Here is a 22,254-nt window from a genome sequence, read left to right on the forward strand (position 1 = left end):
AACAACTAAGATATCACAAAGTTATGACCATTGGCATCTGCTACGCTTGAGAAACAGAAAAACGTAATTAAGATCCGATTAATATGAAAAAAGAAAAAATGAAGTTGATAGCATACACATATTTATATAGTGGACACATATTAAAATGTGTCCGTACCGTAGCATGCGTCCACGAATAAAGAACAATAAAGGGAAAGAAAATAAAAACAAACGAAAAAAAAGAAATGCGACTCTTGCGAAAATGCTGCATTAGCATAAACACTTTAACCATCAAATTACGCCACGCGTCCTCAATTAAATGCTTCTATATTAGAACTGACGTAACCACAATCATAAGTAATCAAAAGAATATTTTAAAAAGATATGGTGTACAAGCTCAAGAATTGCAAAATAAATAAATTTCTAAGCAAAACTATGAAGTGCGTTTAACTCGCACCTAGGGAATGCTTCTGCCGAATCTATTTTGACATTAACGAGCAAAACAGTCTTGGCGGCAAACGAACTTCATAAACATTGCAAAAATTAGTCATCCCACGAAACTTGTGCCATTTATCTTCTCTTTTCAATACATGACGATCGCTTATCGCGTGTTCATTTAAATTCTTGTCGTGACAACCGCTATTTATACGATCTCTTTTCAATTACATTGATATATGGATATATATGCTGACAGATATTTATAATACACTCTAAAACCACCTCTCACTCGGGGAATCCTAGATATGAAACGAAATTTTTAAATTGCTTTACATTAATTGTCCTTGTGAACTTATCAATGAATTGCTTTACAGTTTATGTACATTCAAATTGAGTATTGCCAGAAGATATTGTCGTCTTTTACAAAATGACGTCGGATATTGATAAGTTTAGGTCGTTTGCTTTTCTGATTACACGCCATAGTGGCACATCTTCTGTTATCGTCATATATCGCAATTGGTTCACCAGTGCTTGCTTTTAAATTTTGTAGCAAGCTTTTTAAGCGGCCTGTTTCACAAAGTGCAGTACGTCGTGATTCGTCTGATGGATTAGGAACACCAATCACATTGCCATCGGCATTGCCACCTGTTTTCGATCATTTTGAAGAATTGTATATATCATGAAAGTCTTGCACATCCCGAGATACGTCTTTTTTTACAATAGCGGGAGCCACTTCAAATTCGGTAATATAGACATACAATTTGTTACAAAAATTTCGATTCCTTTTACTTTGTCTTATTGAGTCGTTATGGTTCACCACTTCGTTGCTGTTAATAGACTGTTCAGTTTTTACAGGAACCTCAACGCTATCCACTTCGTCAAAATCGTCCTCATCCAGATACACTGCCTCAATTTCATTCACCGCGTCAGCATCCTCATTAGTAACATTCAAAATACTTTGATTATTAATATCCACAATATCCTGATTAGGAATATCTTCCAGTATCATCATTACTGTAGACATCCCTCTTGCTAGTGTCTTGCTATACTCTCGTGAACTTTTTTACTGACTCATCAAATTCTACATCTTTACCATTGTTTTTGCTAAGAAGAGTTTGTGAATCAATTACTAACGGGAGAGAAATTGATGGAGTTAAAAATGGCTGTAAAAGAAAGTGTCTCACTTCACAACATGAAATTTGAAGATTTCATTCGAGAATTAAAAATAGCAAGACCTAAATTTGAGGAGGACGGCATGTTCGTTCAATTTCCCCTCTCTCTTCCAATAAATATAACCAATTTGTAACACCACTAAAAAATTAATGTCCGAACAAATGAAATAAAGCGGCCGTACAGATGAACATAATCAAGAAAACACTAAATTTGATGGGAAAAATCTTAATATAAGTATTACAAATCTTAAGCAAGGGTTACAAATGTAACAAATATAGTCATCAAGCCCGTGGCTATAAGCAAAGAAGTGCTCGAATGATCGAAACAAAAAATTTCTATAAGTCATGAGTTCTATAGGTCATGGGGGCCATAAAAGGAAAATCAAACATTGTAAAAGCGAACTTAACTTCAAATTGGCTTCTAATGCGAGTGATCATATGGCAAATAGGAAGTAGTATATTAAGAGTGTTCAAAAACTTAGGCTGTCTATTGATATTAATATTGCAAAAACGGACTAAACCAGCATAGCAAATCTTTATGATGAAATGCAAGGAAATAAGGTGATTGAGAAAAGAGTACCTGTGGCAATTAAGAGTGTGTCCCCGAACTACGCGATAATTTATTATCCGCAAAAAAGCTTGTCATTCTCGATACAAAAGTTAAATTCTACAATAAGAGAGCTATATTAACTAAAGAAAGCGATGTAATTGTCTGCTGGAAATTTGAATGAAATTAGTATCATGGTATATATATATATATATGCTTAGAAATATTTATAGTGCGTATTCTACCAGATATTTTTAATACCAGAGATGACAAAATAGATGCTTTTTCGTACATCCACACTTACATGTATACCATGGCACATATTCACTTCAAAACACAGGATAGTATATGCTTCTGTCTGCAAACGTTTGAGAGAATGCGGCGTCATATCAAGAAACCATTAACAGAGTCTTTTCCTATACAAATACTGAGAGAGAAACAGCGAGCAGTCAAATCACTACTAATTAACGGCGTTACTAATGTTATTGATAACAGAAAAATGAGAAATACGTTGCAATGTCCTATTCTCAATTTTGAACCAAAAGTTGGGCCATCTTGTCATTCAGTTGCTTCTGATAGCATATTCTAACAAGAACATTTCTTATAAGGAGTACAAATAAAAATAGTTTTTGAACTTCATTGAATGCTTAAATATTGAAATCTACGACATTTTTCATCGTTAATACAGCACTTACAATTCCCTCCAGGCATGGCAGAGAAGAAACAAACAAGGTACTGACCAAAAAAAGAATGTATTCCTTTGACTAAAAAAGAAGTGGATAATCATAATCTATTTTCACGTCTTATGTTATCAAGCGCAAAAAAAATCACTCAGGAACAAATAATATACGCAAACTACATCCGCTCGTCTGAATTTAAAAGTATATTATATTTTTTCAAACTAACTTTTTCGAGGATACTTCCTAAAGAGTAAAAAAATACTTTTAAAAAAGTAATCCAACAAGTCGAAAACCTAAGGTTCATCGGTCCAATTACTTCAGTCCAAGTGCTCGTAAAAGATCACGTTCTTGCAATACAATATATAGTGCTCGACGAAGTTCATCCTCTTTGGAACCAAAAAAAACCTTTTCCGTATTCTAAACGCAATTTAATTAAAAAAAGAATCCGAGATAAACACAACCCCTGTTTGTGGAAGCTTACCTTCGCCAATTCGACCATTATATTCGTTAAAAATTTTAAATGTGCACCCTTCCGCAAATATTAAGCCTCAGTTAAAAACTAAATAAATATCCTCAAATAAATAGTGATTTTAAAGAGATTTTGAGACAATCGGAATCTTCGATTACAAGAGCCAAAAAAAGGCCGCCGAGTCCTCATATTCGATTGCATTTTGTTCATGGCAATCCACAATCCGCGTGTTCCTATAACAAAACACATCGTCAACCACGCAGCAAAGCCGCTACATTTCTCACATAGAGCGGGAGAGAAACCCAAAGGCATCTGTACATATTACAGAATTACAAACCGATCGGTAATCGGACAGGCACAATTTCCGAGGCGTGGCCTTTTCGCCAAGTGATTTTGCCCACGCTCCGCAATCAAAAAAAGTTCACTGCACATGCCTGCGACAGAATTAAATACGACTAGTTCAGAGCGCTATCCAACGAAGGTCGCATAGTCCTTTTGTCTGCAATCAATTATTATTGGAAAAACAATATCATCCTAATTGAATAACGACGAATATAGTAGGTATTCTGAAGTTTTAACCTATCTTATTACTCTCTTTATTTAGAGAAGTACTCAATCCTATGACTAAAGAGAGGTTTACAACACCTCTTAGTTGCTTACTTAATTTCTAGCACTATTCTATTCGACACTTTTTCTATATAAAGAGCATAGATCTACCGACACGTGCGTTAACGAACTATTTTTGCACATAAAACCTGGAAAAAATGTTATGTGCATCTTTAGACATCAGCAAAGCTCATGATAGTAAATTTAATGAGACTAGGTAAATTTCTATTAAAATTTGGAGTTCCATTTTACTTGAGATTGTGAATTATTAACTTCCTACCTAAACGTATCTTAATTATTGGCGATGCAACAGTTGAAGGGCTTCGGAACATACCCCAGCAAAGCCGTTTAAGTTTTATCTTCTTTAACTTGTACACAGCCGAAAAACGTAAATTTCAAGTTGACAAAACAATTATTTGTCATTATTTTGTAAATATTTCAGCTGCGGTATCCTTTGCGAAGCCCTTCAAACCATGTTAAATAAAGCTGATCTGTTTTATAATTCGTGTGTTCAACTCAGTTTACCATGTAAAAAAAAAAAAAAAATAATCTATTTTCAAAGAATCAAAAAAACTCACATACTTGCCAATAAATGAGACCAGAGTAGAACAAATTCTTGGCAGAATCATTAATGGCAGTGAAAATTTACAAGGATACGATGAAAAAACTAATCAACTCAGTATGCAATTTTCAACTTTTTTATTCAAGCTTATGGCAAACAATCAGACAGCTCTGCAACAAAAAAGGAAGCCCTAACAATATATAAGCGTTTATCAGCTCAAAAATACAATTTTCTCCCACTCGCGTTCCTATAAATTTCCAGAATACATAAAAAGAATACAGACATTTGAAAGTAAGTTCCTAAAATTATGCAGTGAATTGACATTCTTAACACCAAGTCGTATCCTAGGAGCCATTTCTGGCAAAATATCTATCTTTAAAAGCGCCCACCTTTTAACGGCGAAGGAGTTGATTACCGTAAGAATTACAAAGATTTTGGTTTTGTAAAAAGTCGTCTTCCACTTGCATCCACCAGCCTGTGATGAAATATCACACAGTTATGTTATCAAAAATTTCATAAAATTTTAAACATTCTGTCGCCAATATTTACTTCAGAAAGAAATATTGATACATCACGTGCATAATTACTATTCTACGTAGCACTTAACTTCTTTTATAGTAACTATTATGAATACATGGCATTGATGAGTCAGTTGGCAATAAATTTTCCCGTTTCACGATAGCTGACAATCAGTCCATTGAACGTACAAATTCAAATGCAAAATCACTGACGAATCATCTTATCATGTAAACTGTCTCCGACAAAATTAACTATGTTATTGATTTTTATACTGTAATCGTCCGGCTTTTTTTTTTTTTTTTGGAATAGATAGGTCATACCAGACCAATGAATTTTTCCTGGACATTAACGGTCTCTCTTTCGTAATTAAGTAGAGCCATAAGTGAATGTACGCTGATTCCATAGAATTGTTCTCATTCTGCATCTTGTACACTTTCAACCCGATTTAGGAACTTTCTTATATTGTACACTTCATTCTATGACGTTATACCTAAAAAATTTGCACTATTGAGAGAATGCAAATTCGTTTATTGATTTAGGTGCTTTATTGGATCAAACGCTTCATTTCTTTTTACATGGAGAGCTCTCCATAAATAAAGCCATGTCATTAAAGGTTTGTCCAAGGAGGTCGATGATGCATACACTATTCGTAAGACCCATACTGGAATATGCCTTGTTTAGTCCCTCTTCTTAGCGTTGCTATGTTAAATTAGTTGTATCAGTTCAAACATATTTCCTTTTCTGCCCTTCGCTCTAAGGAATCTGAGGTAGAAGGCGATTACCTTTTTGCCACTCTATAGAAAAAAAAAGATTCCTATTTCTAGCCCACCTTGGCAACTACTACAATCATTCGTTTGCTCTAGTCCTTTTTATTTAAATTAACAAATGGTATTATAGATTCCTCGTCTGTACTACAATAGAAATTTAGTAACAAAAAGTCTATTTCCATCTAACGTCTTTTGCAAAATTTGACTGATACTGTTGCGAAAATTTCATACTTAGTTTACAAAATAAGAAGAACTAGAATTATTTACAGAGTTAAAGGAATTAATTTACAAAATACAAAGGTTTATTGTTTTACAAAATTCACTCTACTGGCTGAATAAACAGATGTAATCGACTTCATATATTTTGCTTATAAAGTTTCAAAACAGATTGCGAATATCACATTTTGTTTTATTGTTTCTTGTTAATCGTCATACACAAGGGATTTCTAGTTATACTTGCCATCGAGGCATTTTTATTAATCAACAACTGCGCGTATCTTAGATTGTCGAAGGGCTTCATAAATTTTCATTAGTTGTTATTATTTTTCTGATATTGCAGTATCTGCAATTTATTATAACATCGATAATATATTACCAAAACAACTATCTGGCCTGCTGAAGTCATATTTAAGAAGGTAGAGCACTGTAACAGACTAAAAATAGAAGTTGATTTGGCAATTTTTTTCTATGAAAGGAGGCTTTTAAGCATACCTTAAGGTATCCGAAAAAAAATATTTTTCGAAAACGTTGAAACAACAACGCCGCAGCCCTTCTCCGGAGACACTTTTTTTAAAAAAAGTAATAAAATTAAAATCGACTTCCTTGTGTAATTGGCGAACGTTTCAGTGAAAACATGCAATTTTTGTGCAAAAAAAAAGATACTAATTAATAAAAAATGCTCAAATTGACACAAGGAAAAATTCTTCTAAATCCACTAAACAACGTTGTTTTGAAGATACATTTAAAAAAAATTGTAATGAAAAAATTAATTGTAATTTATGCTGTATGCCGATTTGAAAAACGGTGATATGAGATAAAGGCGTGTAAAGTTTTGACCTGTATTACACGTATGTTTTTTATCATAAGCTTTTTGTTCATTTTTGTTGTTACCCTGCAATTCCAGGACCACAAAACTATCTTTCCAAGTTGAAATATTCCCCACCTTTCTCTTTTCTCGAAGATTTTATGCTACAACTTGTTGGTCGGTATATCCAAGGTATTTTGCTTACGGAAAACCCCGATATTTCAAAGACAAATTTTTTCCAGATAATGAATTTTCTTCTACGTATTCTAAAAGGTGCAAAAAAGCATATAATAAGCAATAAAAAAAATGTACAATAGTCCACCCCTTAAACTAACTTTTAATTTGGATGCTTCGTATAATTCCTTAGTAAACTAAACAGCTTTGATACTGTGGAATGTTAAACTGTTATGTGTTTGCCTCATACTAACGGTGAACATGTAATGTGCCTCTGTAATAGATATTTAGGTGATTTTATTTTTTAATTCGTTTAGGTTAAAATTTTTTACTGTAAGATTAATTCTAAACGTCAACTATTAGTTGAAAATGGAGTGTTGATGTATTATTAATGTAGGCGCATGTAAATGTTCCTTAATTACGTTCGTGTCACCGTATTCTGAGTATTCTAAGACTTTATTTTTAAAATTGGAAGATATATTTAAACTAAGTTATTTGTTCAGTCAATGGAATTCACAGAAATTCGAGTGTTATTATGAATTTTTTTCGCCAAGGAAACGATTCAATTGCTCCAACTTGAACGAAACTGTTGCTTCTAAATCCTTCAAAGTATTACCACATTTTCCTTCTTTCTAAGCATTGGGAAACGATATGCCCAATTATGAATAAGTAAACCGTAATTTATCTTAAACAGAATTTTTAAATGATTAAATAAAGATTGTTTTAAAGTTTTTGAAGAAATTAAAAAAAAATTGATCTTTGACAATGTAAAATTCCAGAAAGTGTGCATGAAAACACGAAATTTAAATAAGTGTTAGTTTCAAAAGAGCTCGTTAATAAGAGCAAAATTAGCTCCTTAAAAACACCACCGAATCGAAGATAAAATCGCTTCTGCTTTTAAGAAATAGCTTTTAATGTCTGCGTCAATAATAAACGGAACAACCAATTTTTCCTTCATAACTTCTGAAGATAGTTCAATGCATAAAAAAAGGAGTGCATCCTACCAATGTTTTAGATTTGAAGTCTAACTCCAAAAAAAGGAAAATTATCACCTAAAATAGTCTAGTCAAACAGCCATAAACAATTCATTCAAACTTTCTTAAAAACTAGATTCATACCTCGATTAAATGTAGTTAGTATGGTTGAGGACATTTAGAAATAAATTACATAAAAAATAAAGACATATCAATAGACCATATCTAAATACAAGCAATAATTTTAACTTTCCTGTAATTAAGAAAATTGGCCTAAGAATGTCAGTCACCATTACTACTAACTGCCAATTTTCATTGAACTAATTCTCAATTATCAGTGAATGTCAATCAGGACTCGTTTGCCGTATTTCTTGAACAGATTCTTCGTTTTTAGCGTCATGATCATTTCAATCTTTGAATTTTGCAAACAAGTCTGCACATTAACTTACGCTATGCTGAAGAGCAGGCACATTGAAAATGTAATAGTATGAAGGTTTTTTTTTTTCAATATAATATAAAAGAAGATTTTATGTTAATTAACTTCTCCATATTTGTAATTTTTTAAACATTTTAACTTTTAAAATAAAAAACAAGTCAAAGAGTCGTATTCGGGTTTAAAAACGAAGTTTTTGTGTCGGTGTTTTATATAATTTAATTTAATAAGTTAACCAAGTCTGCCGTTAGGGTCGTTATCATAAATCCATTGCAGAAACTTTCCGTGTGGAGAAATATTTTGGTAATATAAAGAAATGTTCTTTCTCTTTATCTATACAAGACAATGCAAAGCCTCGTCCTTACGGTATAAGTAACTATAAAATTCACACATCCTTCAATTAAAGATAAGGCAACTTACAAATAACACGCCCATAATAAAACGAGTCAATAATGACTTTTTTATAGTACAATAAATTGCAGCTCTTTTGTAAGAAAGGAAAAGTACCACTCATTACCTCTCGCCGCTGTCGCATTCTTCACTTTCACTGTTTTCGCTTCGTCCAGTGCCTTGAGCAATCTCACTATGGAGAGCTTCTTCTTCAGCACGCACACAGTCATGAATGCCAACTAACAATGAATAATCCATAATGTGCAATTTGGTAAGTAACTAAATCACAAAAAATAAGCAATTAATAAGAGAACTAAATATGATTGTCACAGCTGGTTTACACGATGACAATGAAATTTTGGAACTAAGGAGAGGTAGATTATTTTGGAATTTGATGTAAAAGTTGTAAACCAGCTATTATAACTTACGCACCTCGACATCGTTTGCGAGTAAGTCCATAAGCTTCTTTTTGGCATCATCCCCGATTTCTACACGTACTTTTTGTTTTATAAAATCGTTATCCTTATAAGTAGGCAAATTCTTCTCTAATTCTTTCTCTGATGCTTCCCGATCTACTGTGCTTCCTTTTAAATCGAATTTTCTATAAAACGTTCATGCGTTCACATCAATTTTCACAACTTTACTTTGATTTATTCAACTTACTTATGAATTGTTAAATGTGAACTGAATACATTTCTCATTACCACAAAATAATATTGAACACTTTCCACGCTTATTCTGTACATACCTAAATACTGTGGTAATAGGGTATTACCATGCCGTTCAACGACGTACTATACACATATAAATAAATATATATTCGATCAATTATGATTTGTAGATAGCGTATAGACTGTGTTTATATTTACTGGATGATATTGTTTCAAAAACGCATGCATACGTTCAATCTCTTCCGAGGTCAAACTTTTTATTATGAAGAATTTGTTATAGCTCTCATAAAACTGCGCCGCAGATTTTCCAGACGATTCAATTCGTATCGGCTGAGAGCGAGTAAGCGACTCACGATAATCAACATCATCGACTCCGAAACGCTCGCGTAAATTCCGAAATACCAGTGGACAATACTCTTTTACCTTAAAATGTGATGGCATGTTTTCTCTGTAAAATAATTATTCTGGTTGACAAGAAATTCGTACTTAAAATAAAAGATTAACGTTACTTATTAAATAAATGATTGTCAACCTTGATTTTTGAGAAAGCACGAAAATCATCCGGCAATAACATTACAGGTATGTTTACGTGACTAAGTTCATTAATCTATCAAAGATAAGGGGTAAAAATTTTTTTGAATGAGAACGTTTAAAAATAATTGCATTTACCGTATGATTGACTCCCCACATAAATACACTAAGTATAGGCTCGTTTGCTCGAAAAAGCTTGACTTTTTGGTGTTTAACACGAAAGTGTTTTTTTTTCAAAATTCGTGGCTGTACGGATGAAGACGTCTTTTTATCCATGATGATAGCGTGTACCAATATTATTTAAAATGTGTGAACCTATTACGTCAAGTGACCATTTTCAATAGAAAGTTATTCCATGAAAGAGCGCAGCATTGTTTATGCGTACAAAACTTTTGACTTATGCGACGTCAGTTTATTAGCTAAACTGATTTACCTTATTTTATTAGAAGTTTCAGTAATTCTTTTAAGTTGTGCAAATTAACTAAAGACTAAATCTTTCTTAAGAACAACTGATTACAATAATGTAATATATATAAATATACATATTTTTTAGATTAAAAATTCGGCTTGTTCACATCACATATTTATTCACGCTCTTGATTCTTTAAGACCACACTTCACAGAAATATACGAACTATACATGAAGCTAAAAACACTGAACATGAAAAACTGCAACTCAAAAATTTTACTCGATTTTTTAGGTCAGTTACAAACGCCTTGTCACGTTGTGCAAAATGTATAAAAAAACAAAAGAACTGCCATATATCATTTCTATGAGAACAAACGTGACTAATTTTATCATTTCTTTCTGATTGTCTGCATTTAATTGCTAACGTTTCCGTGATCCAAGACTTTTTCAATAACTATCTTTAAAAGAAAAAAAAGCTATGTCCTGTTACCCCCGAATTTATTGCTAGGGTTACTGTACAAATAAAATCGTTTATTTGTCAGAGTGCCGTACATTTCAAGAATATTAATAAAATGAGAAAAAAAGAGAAACTTGGATCCCCTAGAGATGTGAAGCAAAAGAAAGCAGACATCCGGTTCTTTGAAATTAGAAAATGGTTTTTCCAGAAAAATTGAAAATTTATTAAAAAAAAGAACTAATGTTGTTTGTTGGAGTGCTTATACTTTCCACATCTTAACTTGCTGATTATTTCATTGTTCACTTCAAAAGATGTCTTATACGTTAAAATCATATACATATCTTACACAGTAAAATGAGAAGGAAGCTGTCGGTGAAAGATTACAAATGTTAGAAAATAAAGTTTTCAAAACATACAATTTAAGAAGGGACTCAAAACTCTTGTTAGGAACTTACATCCAAGCGTATATATACTGTGTGCGGAGCACACAGGAGCAATAGGATGCACATATTCCTGACATTACATTTTTCAGACGGAACGTTCTCATGTCAACGAAGCTTCAACTATAATCATGCCAACTCGAGTGACTGACTACAGGTGACAGTTCACTTTTTTAATTATCAAAAAACGAAAAATTTTTCCTTTCAATATTTTCAGGTAAACATATAAGCCATCCTTATTGGCTTATGCCAACTAATCAAAAAAAAAAAAAAAAAAGATGCTGGTTCTAAAGAAAAAGGTTTACTACACCTATATGTATGTAAGAATTCTATCAAGTTTGAAAGTTGGTCCAGAAAATGGCAGTTGTCAATATCCATAACTACAATACTGTATAAGTTAACAGAAATTACCAATAACAGACGACAATTTGAAATGTCAAAAATTCCGAAAAGTCTCCTGTCTTTTCAGGTCAACCAATTAATAACTATATATAGTGTAGCAATTCGGTAAATTGAATTTTCAATCAGTCAGCAGTCTTCAAACATTCCCACTTTACAACATTTTTTTTCTATCTTAAAAAGAAGTTCTGAGACTATTTCCATTGAACATTTCATTGCCTTTAAAATCCGCGATCGATCCCACAAACTTTTAAATATGGTATTGCCATTTTCAACAGTAATAACTCCGCTACTCCATTGCAACTAAGTAAAACAGATGAACCGGGAATAATCATTGTGAAGCTCTGAAGAAAACGTTGTTGCTAAACCTAGTCCATTGTCGACATATAAAAATTTACTTTACCAATAATTACTACTAGGGAATACATATTAAAATATAAATAAACAAAAAAACAAAATATTATTCCAGTAGACAAGAAAATTAAATAACTTCAAGAACTCAGAAAACATCGCGTCAATGTTGGATTTTGTTCATGTAAGAGGTGATATGAAGAAAAAAAACAGCATATTATTAAAAATTAATATTTGATGGGGTTTCCTATTTCCTTAATGACGTCATTTAAGCATTTTGACATAGCTTGTGTAAGAAACAGGGATCTTACTTCATTCTTTTTGTAGTCTATTTTTCAGATCTTGGATGGAAGAGAATGAGTATTATCTCACACGGCAGTCCAATTCATGCCACATATTTTTGATGGGGATGATGGCTGTTGATTGGAGAAGAAGATGAACCACTTTGCAGCACTTACATTGGAACTGTTATCGAATTAAGCGCGAGTTATGCTTGAAATCGTTATCTTGGTAGAATTTGAATGTTTCAAAAGTCCTAAATTTGTCCGCACTTTCTTTCAAATTTTCTTGCAATATCCTTAAATAACACTCCTTGTTTAGAATGCCATCCATAAATACCAACTTTTCGACTCCATCTGCTCTAATGGACACTCAAACTACAGCTTGACTATTCCCTTGGTGGCCGTAAGCCGTTGGTACAAGAACGTAATGGCAAGCGAAGAATAAAATTTGCCAGGAAAAGCGCCCAAATCTTAGTGAACTTAGGAACGTGTTTTTTCGCAAGGAAGGAATATAGTGTTTGCATTAATCATAAACAGAAATTAACAATAATACATTTTTCTATGCTAAAGTGTTTACAAACTACAGAGTGTAAGATCTGTAAAGTAAACTTGCCCATTCCAATATTTTCGCTAAATATAAATAGTTAAATCAAAATTTTCAAACCGCTATTTGTGTTGAGTGACTGATTTCGTCAATTCATCTACTATTTGTTTCTCAGCTTTTATGAAAAAACGTAAGTCTCTGTTTCATGCTTACTTTCACGTATAAAATTATATTGAACATCTTGAGTAGAGGATATAAAGATTATCATTAACTAGCGCAATTGGATTTTCGTATCCGGAATTAATTCAAAACAGAAATAACAAAGTTATTTCTTAAGTTATGATCGATAGACGCAAATACCCGCTTTCAGTAGAAAAAAGTGGTCCTGTATGTCGTCTTTTGCTGCATTAAGATATAAGTCCAGCATTGAATCTCTATCAACCGTGCAAAGCGTCAGACGAGCACCTAAGTGCACAACATATAATAATATAATTTCTTAGTAAATTTCCGATATTTAGGTACTTAAACATTTTTCAGCTTCACAAAGTAGTTTCATGCGAAGTTCCTTGGTTAATTTGTCTAAAGTATTTTCAACACAATGACTGCTTTTTACTGCATGCTGTCTGTCCAGGTAATCTTGATCGTACGTGTTTGATATGTAGTCGATCATATAGCTTGCTTTGCTTATTTCATCGTTAAGTTAATTTTTATATATCTACTTGTTTCGTCACCGACAGGCATAGTGATGAGAGCATTTATGAGAACAAAACAAAATCATATAGTTCATATTTTACGCTTTAAAATGGTTATTTGTATTTTTATTAAAAAAGAAAATTAAACTATTTCTATACAAAAAAAATTCTTTTTTTCCTTTGTTAATTATATTTTACTCCAAAAATTCACTTCTGAATAAAATTTCTCACGTCGTTAATTTTGCGTTCTATTAATGTTTATGTGAACAAATTCTAATCATACGGACAATGTAGTAATTACGCAGATGAAAGTTAGCTTTCGCTTTGCTATTCAGCTGTTCGACATAAATGAAAATGAAAGAAATAAATTTTTCATAGATGGTTGTCGGTTTCAAAAAGTCTGGTGGAATTGGAGTAGAATGTGTTCGCTGTGATAAAATTTGTGTCAAATAAAGGAGTCTGTTGAAAACATACTAATAATATTTAACGTAAAGAACATATTTTATTTAATTTCGCGAAAGAATATAAATTAGTGAGGGTGCAAAAAAATAAAATTTTCTGTTGAGAGAGAAAAATACAGGAATTATTTTGTGCTCAACAACAATAATGATAACAGTAAAAAGTTCAGACAATGGAGCGCTAAAATAACGTTCTTTTACCACAAATGAAAAATATCTACAGAAGTTCCGTTAAGAGAAATCGTATTAAATTAAAACCGGAAAATTAAAATATATTAATTAAAACTGTTTTTTTTTTTTTTTTAAGAAAAATATATAAGTGTATATTGTAAACATATTAGCGTCATAAAACTTCGTAGAGTGCATGCATTTGTCGTCTCATATTTTCTTCCGGTAATATTAATCGTGGTGCCTACTGAAGGCCGCCGCTTGATGTATGCTAAAAATGTAACTGTTGGCAGTAATAATATAAATTGTTCTCTTTGCGAGCGGACACTTCATCTTGACTGTGCTGGTATCTCGGAGAACTAATTACCACTAAAAAGAGAATTTTCAGGTACGAATACAAATACGTTGCGATAAGACGTTGGATGGAGGTGGCATTTTCTTACAAATTAAAAATAGTTTCGTGCATACGGAACCTAAGCTTAATTCAAATTTAGAAAACAGTCTGATGAATCCCGAGAAACAGACATGTGATTTAGCGCTGGAACCATATAATCGTGGTCTCCACGAAATTGATGAATTGCTAGCCGAGCTTTTGCAACACGACTAGCAAGTTCGTGCGAATATTGCTAGGGTGCGGAACGAGATGTCCGCCGATCAGTAGCATAGACAGTGGCTAAGCGTCAAGATCTGAACGATATAAGGGCCATTTTGGTTGAAATTGAGCATCAACGCAACGTGCAGCTTAAACAGGTTTGATATCATAGTGAGTGGCTTGCAAGATGGCATTAAATATGTGACTCGTATTGAACTCGTATTGAAAATTGCAGAGCGGTGCAAAATTAAGACGACGTATACGGACTTACAGTACTGCCGCTATTTAGCCAATGGGAACAAGTTTTTAATAACATTTATTTCAATATACGTGCGCGACGCGGTTATGGTAGGATATGTCAAAGATCCTTCTATTAAGTTTAGTGACGCTAAATAACACTGGCGCAACCTGTACGATTGGGCATCTGAATTGTAAAAGTTTAAATTATATGAAGACTGACGAGATTAGGAAATCTGTTTGTCATACGGAATGGGAGGTGGTTGCCTTTAGTAAAACCTGGTGGAATAGTCACATTTCTTCAAATTCGGTTAATATTCCGGCACATAGTTTGTGCAGGTTGTGCAGAGAGATAGATAGATAGATTTGAATAGACCCAGCTGAGTTCTTTGCTATATCGGTTATTGGGGTGATGAAAAACTTATTTGATGAAGTAGAGGCATCTGAGGTAAGGTACTAAGCCGCATTATTCACTTGCCGCGCTCAGTTACATTTTAATCAAATACGATAATGTTATTATCATAGATAACCTCAATTCCAATTTGATTAATCCTGCGCAATCTGCCTTGATATTTAATTTCTGTCATCTACTAAAAACAGCGGTTGTACACAATTCCCTCCCCACCTATCGTAATGTAAGGTGCGGCTCTACTTCACATTTTGACAATTTTTTAATAGCTAATATGGAACTACCGGCTTCGGGACAATGCCAGTTGGCAAATATCTTTCACCATGCCTTAATTTACGTGACTTTTAATAGCTGCCTCGGTAAGGCGGATATATCTTCGGAATTTTACGATTATAACAGAGTGAATACTCGGGCATTGAGATCCTTAATTGGCTCATATGACTTTAACGGTGTATACAATACTTTAGATGTGGACGATCAGATGAATATTTTGATAGGTAACTAGGACCTAATTTATCAAATCGTCACCAAAGTTAGACGCAAGTCTGTTGTCAATTGTGGGTCTTGATTTAGTTGTAATAAAATCAAATTTTATCTTCTGTTGCGTAATTTAGCTTGCAAGGCGTATTTACGTGACAAGAATGATGGTAAATGGAGTTCCTACTGTATACAAACGAACATAGCCAAATATGTTATTAGGAAATGCAGGAGAAATGCACACTTGCAAACTTTTAGAGGTTCAAACAATAAACAACAGAGTTCAAGGATGCTGAAGATTTAAGGGTGGGTGTTGCTGAGATGAATGCCGTCAATCATCATTTCCCCAACAATCGGTAACCACTAAAAATTGGGCAAACTTAAATGACTGTTTTCCCTTTGTGGAATAAACATGTTAGACAATTTGGTAGCATCTGATAAAATGAAGTCTTTTGCGCCAGGAGTGGATGGTTTCTCTCTTAGATTCTTGAATTTAATTGGTCCTGGATTGATGCTCATGTATTATATATTATTAACCACATTCTTACTAAATTTGAATTTCCGTCGGTCCGAAAATGTGCCCGTATTATTCCTATCAGGAAAAGTAGCAAGTCACTGGATCCCTCGAATCTCAGGCTAATTTCAATGTTGTCTATTCTCTCTAAGGTCTTTGAACTTTGAATTAGGAAACAAATTATCAATCATCTTGACAATAACCTCTGAAAACCAGCGTGGTTTTAGAAAAGCTATAGCACTACTTTTTTGTTACTTACTGTTACGGATTCAATGCCATGTGCAGTAAGTGACAAGCATATCTCGGTGCTATTTTTGCTAGATCTAACTAAAGTCTTTGATAGTGTCGCATGTACCTTTGATTCAGAAGCTCGTGCGGGACTCCGACTTTTCGAAGTCAGCCACTGCTCTGATAAAATCCTACTTCTCGGATGGTTTACAATTTGTATCTGTGACTGCTGTCAAGCCTGAGCCGTTAAAAGTGCCCAGCGATATGAGTCAGGGTTCAAACACAGGCTCTTTGTTCTTCACAGGGTATATGAATGACTTCTTCAATATGTTTAACCTAGTTTCTTGTAAGGCCTCCGCATTCGCTGATGGCTTCCAGCTTTTATTTTGGAAGGATATCAAGCTAGCATGGACTACCATTTGGACTGCACTTCCCGTTGTATAGCTGCGAATGAGCATGAGGTGAATTGGGCTAAAACATTTGGGATAATATATGAACCGCAAAATGAACCTGCATCTTGCTTTATGGGACGACCATAGCCAATGTTGAAACTGTAAATAGCTTGAAATGTCTGGGTTAATTGTCGACAATAAGTTTGCTTTGATGCACACACAAATATAATCGTATAGTTAAATATGCATTTCACTTAAAATATGCATGGTCTGAGACCATATCTCAAATTCTACGTTTTTTAGGATATTTCTTCGCTAATTTTATTAAAGTTAGATTACTCTTTAGCCTTAAAAGTTATTCTACAGAATATGCCGAAGGAACTTTTTAATGTATTTTCTTTTAGTACTTCGGTTCGCAATAACCTTCTGTTGATTCCTTGCGTTACCTGTTCTTTGGCCAAATCCTTCCGGGTAGGAGTTATTCTTATAATTCTCTGTCCAGGAAGTTGCGACAATTTAAATGCGCTTATCTCACTTACAAACGTAGGCTTTTAATCTTCGTCGTTAATAATAAGATTAGCTAGTTACTTAATATTGGGGATGGTAGCGTGGGTGTGGTATGTGATATTTGCTTTCACGTTACCTACTTGGTTCCAGTTTCTTTTTTATTTCTCTTTTTTTTCTTTTTATCTTCAATTTTTTTTCACTCTCCTTTAGGAACATTTTGCTTTATTGTATATTATTATTGCACCTATGGTAGACATTGATATCTATTATAATATGTCTTAATAGCTTTGAAGTTACAAAAATAAATAACTTAATATACATACAAACGATTATTTTGCTTAGTAAAGCAAGCAACTTATGTATTTAAGTGATTTTGTGTATTGTATTATGCACAAAAGAAAAAGCGAAAGGAAGTCATTGTGTTTAGCACTGTCGGTGCTCACCATTGCGGTAGGTAACTATGTATGTGCGCTTGTTACTTTCAACATGAAAATAAATACAAGCTTCAATTTAATTTCAATATGTCTTCCCATAAGTCTATATCTTCTGCGTAAAATCCTTCATAACTAAGCGATCTTCTTATCTTTTAGAGCCATCAGATTTATCTTCAATTTTGAAAATCAACTTGCTGCCCATAGCTGTTATTACCATGGCTTTCAATTTATCACATATATGTTGGTCCTAAATAACTTAGTTCACTTTTAACAGGTCCGAGTCATTTGTTTACCAAGCATTAAATATATATGAGTTACTGAATCGTTTTCAGTATAATTATCAGCTAAAAAACTTTCCCATGCCTTCATTTTTGAAAACCGCTCATTTCTTTGTGAAGTGGAATGTGCCTTCGCTTTTACGGCCTATTCTGATTGACTAATGTTTTTCGATGTAGGTATGCCAATATAATAATAGTGTTGTTACTTCTTTGTTATCTACTGTAAACTGCCGTTGTTATCTACTTCTTGCCGTTAATAAACAATAATAGTTAAGCAATTCTTATTGGTTTTAACATTTCTTTTTTTAGGACAAATTAATGCAAAGCGTCCACATTTTTTAAACTCCGTTTTTATGCGCATTATTCTGATAACGTTAGCAAAATGGGCCATTTCATAGCAAGTTTTATTTAAAAGTATAGAAGAAAGCCAAATGAAAAAAATGATGTTCAGTTGTGCTCGAGCCTTTTACACCCAACACCTTAACGTTAAAAAACAATCGAAATATATGAAATTTCGTGATACTACTGGGTGAACGCGGTCGAGTTTTTCCATTTTATGTAGATACTGCAGAAACGCCTGTAAAGTACACGTTTAATTTTTTATCGTTTATCTGTACGAGTTTATGACTAATTTGGCACCTTTTCAAAAGGTTCTAGAAATTTTTAGAATATTTGAAAAGTGTCGCAAGAAGTGCATTCATTTTTGTTTATTCAGACATAATGGTATTTGTTATTGAACGCAAAAATTTGAGGGTTTATCATGAAAACAGGCGACAATGCAGTAGAGAGTTATATATAAAATCTAATCATGTAAGAAAATTTTCGGGTAGTCGCTAATTGCGCTCTCTGAGTTTCATCAAAACTGCTGTCGCTGGGAACAAATTTGCACTATTATTGAGTATAAATCAACAAAAGTTACCAAAAACTCTCTTTTAGAGTTACCTTAATAAATAAACATATGAAAAAGAAAAATATAAACATCTGTTAGAGATTGAGATATTTCCCATTTTGAAAATTTAAATGTGTGAATTGTGAAGAAAAAGAATAAATAAATTTCGCGAAGGTAGGTACAACTATTTTTTAAATATCGAACGAAATTAAAGCATGCTAACTAATGTGTACATTTCCAGCACAATATGTCGTAACTTCCTTTTACGCTCGCTCAGAAGAGGAAAGCAAGGCCAACCGTGACGCACAAGAAAGGATCACCACGAATCAGGGGCTTTGCAGGATGCCTCCTATCTCCCAACACTACCTTAAAAAGAACAAATAAATTGTCTTTAATATTTGCAAGCGACGTAAAAATATATATTATATCGCTGTATGTGGACTTAGACAGCAGTTGCTTGTTTCTAAAGCGGCATTTCATTGCGTTCTGGAAAAAATTGGTGTGAAAGGCGCTGTGAGGAGTACATATATAGCGCCAATGCTGCGCTTAGCCAGCGTTGAGAGGTTACCGGTGGCTTACCTGTAACGATCATAATGTAAGCGCTGCCAAAAACACGTTATCAATTATTGTAACATAAGTGTGCAAAGGCATTGAACTATAAACGCGCGCACAAAGGAATAGTTTTGCCAGAAATTTGGTATTTCACGACCATTATAACATTCCTACTATTTATAACAGCGTCTGAATGTGTTAATGAAATACATACATGCTTTTCAAAGCCAGCGGAAAATGGATTAATTTTCATTAATCAGAGAGGAAAACACCGTTAACCCAAATGTTAGTAAGTAATCTGAATATTTGTATATCAGCAACATCTTTCTATTTACATACCTATAAACACTTCTTTCTACATTTGCTGCAATGGAACGAAAATTATGGAAGTCAATTTCAAATTTCCCGGATCTCGCATGTGAGAAGGCACTCCAGTGAAAGTTTATATAGAACTATTATTGGACTCGCCATGATAGCAACGCTTGGCTGCTAGTGGAAAAAAATTTTTTTTTTAAAAACTACGTCTTTCAAATATTTTTTCCTCCTAGAGACTACCTCTTAGAGGCTTCACTGATGACAACTTACCGAAGTTCTTTGGATCTCCTAAAAAAAAAAAGAAACAGGGGAATCCATTGCAAGGCGAGGAACGTTGTGAAAAGAGCCATAGGTATGTGTAATAGTTAGTTTTACAGTATTTAGTGTTTCAAAAATCGGACTGCAGTTTTTAACTGTTTCTTCAACTCGCTGGCGTATTCTATAGGAACAGCGGAAGAACCGCCATGATTCAAAAACAAGGAAAACAGAGAAATATTGTAAGTATTACTTGTTATGTTGATTGAAGAAAATGTTTCATATATTGGCAATTAAATGCAAATTTTTTGCGAATCTATTATGGCCTCTTCAACATTTAAATCCATTCATTATTTTATAACTTAACACAAGTTATAAATTATTTCTGTTTCATTTCATTTGACACGCTTCTTATTGTTTACATATGTGGTTTGTTTGTACAAAGAAACAAACACCAATTTACCTCTCATTTTTCACTCTCTTTCTCCGTTTTTAAAGTATTGTTGACGTTGCCATAATGGTATACGACTAGCCTTTTGACAACAAAAAAAGAGAAATGGGATGATAATCACGGCGACGACGCTTGCATGATTATGTGCCTGGATAATTCGCATACCGTTGCAATTCTAATTGTGCGCTTTTAGTGAATCCGAGTGGTAACAACACTATTTCTAATATTACATCTTTTCTAATATCAATATTTTAACATACAAAAGTCATCTTGCGCTGGTGGAATAAGCAGTAGATTGTTAAAAGCCACCCCCGGAACAGCAGTATAAAGCCGTGGTAAGACAACCAACGACTGTTTATGCTGAAAATAACTGAAAATGTATATAATCTACTCCATTTTTGCGGCGATTTATTTTAGTTACTTCTTATTGCATGGATGTTCTTACACAATTTGTTACAGCTCTGCTTTATAACTATATATAAGAACAGGAATGAGTTTAAAAAATAAATTCGAACGGACAGCTTGTGTGTAAAATGTAAAATGGTACTATTGAACATTAAATCGGAGTTGGATTTGGCTACGCCTTCGGCTTAATTTTATCAGTCTGCAATTCAGTGCCTTAAGGTAAAACCTCTTTGGCTTATTCATAAATCAACTTCAGTAAATGTCTTCTTTCTTACAATCAATTAATTAATTTTATAGAAGTTACATCTTCATTTGCAAATAGAAATATATTCTGAAATTAGGATAGCAAAATCTCAATTTCTATAATTATATTTAAGCTCTCCTCTGTTGTTGAGGTTTAGAATGGTTCACGAAGAGTTGTGTAAAAAAAGCCTATGACGACACTCTTCTACCCAAAGTCTACGCTGGATTCACTATGTCGATGCAAAGTCAGTATTTCAAAACTAACATACACCTGTAAACCCAGGTGTGAAATAAGCACATGAACAAACTGATGGTTTGGATATAGTACTAAGTTTTATCTTAATATTGAAATTTTTTATTGTTATTGGTAAAATTATTACCTTTGTATTTTTTGTTTTATTTATTGTTAATATTCTCTTTCTATGGATAGTACGGCTCTAGCAGACTGCAGCTTAGACATTCAAAGGACACATAAATAACGCACTCGGCCATGGCTTTGTACCCGACAAAAAATAACGTGAAGAAAAATATACAACGCTAGATTTTGATGCACCTTCGTAATTGTAGCTGTTGCAAATATAAGAACCATATTTACAAACTGCTTGTCTTTTGCAAGTAACTTTTAGGAAATGGCGAGGGAACTCTTACCCTGATTTATTTAAATATCGAATTTAACAAAAGGACTTTAATGAAGAAATCAAACAAGTGTTGAGTATGTAACCGAAAAATAAGGAAAAATTTGTCGATTTTTCTTAAGCATGAAGAATTGTTGTGACTTATTTCGTTGATTTTAAACTAAGCCATATAGATATAATAAAACGAAAAAATATTTAAAACCAACTTTGTTCTCCAAATCGTGATTTCAACGGACAGAAAGACTGAGAGAGATATGACTACATAAACTTCCGCTACTGACGTTGACTAAACCAGCGGTAGAGCGA

General features: G+C 33.3%; 2 protein-coding genes across 3 annotated transcripts in view; both read right to left on the bottom strand.

Annotated features, from left to right (window-relative positions):
• The window catches only part of LOC119643799 (phosphatidylinositol 5-phosphate 4-kinase type-2 beta), a 35,471-nt gene that overhangs the window by 10,846 nt on the left and 2,371 nt on the right, over positions 1–22,254 (bottom strand). Inside the window, exons 2-7 of one of the 2 annotated variants that reach the window (XM_038043302.1) lie at positions 10,075–10,251; positions 9,915–10,012; positions 9,604–9,853; positions 9,398–9,528; positions 9,167–9,335; positions 8,862–9,013 (exon numbers count right to left, since the gene is read on the bottom strand). In XM_038043302.1, coding sequence (XP_037899230.1) covers positions 8,862–9,013; positions 9,167–9,335; positions 9,398–9,528; positions 9,604–9,853; positions 9,915–10,012; positions 10,075–10,212 — 938 coding nt within the window. In that variant the 5' untranslated portion in view covers positions 10,213–10,251. Of the gene's footprint in view, positions 1–8,861; positions 9,014–9,166; positions 9,336–9,397; positions 9,529–9,603; positions 9,854–9,914; positions 10,013–10,074; positions 10,370–22,254 lie in introns of both variants that reach the window. The other variant, XM_038043301.1, reaches the window with a different exon arrangement.
• Positions 829–3,552, bottom strand: LOC119643800. The gene is made up of 2 exons (XM_038043303.1): positions 2,441–3,552; positions 829–1,580 (listed from the first exon to the last, which is right to left on the bottom strand). Exon 2 carries the CDS (start codon positions 1,439–1,441, stop codon positions 1,073–1,075), a length of 369 nt encoding a protein of 122 aa, XP_037899231.1. The 5' UTR covers positions 1,442–1,580; positions 2,441–3,552; the 3' UTR covers positions 829–1,072.

This window comes from Glossina fuscipes, unplaced genomic scaffold, assembly GCF_014805625.2.
Source record: "Glossina fuscipes isolate IAEA_lab_2018 unplaced genomic scaffold, Yale_Gfus_2 61646, whole genome shotgun sequence".
Taxonomy (NCBI): Eukaryota; Metazoa; Arthropoda; class Insecta; order Diptera; family Glossinidae; genus Glossina; species Glossina fuscipes.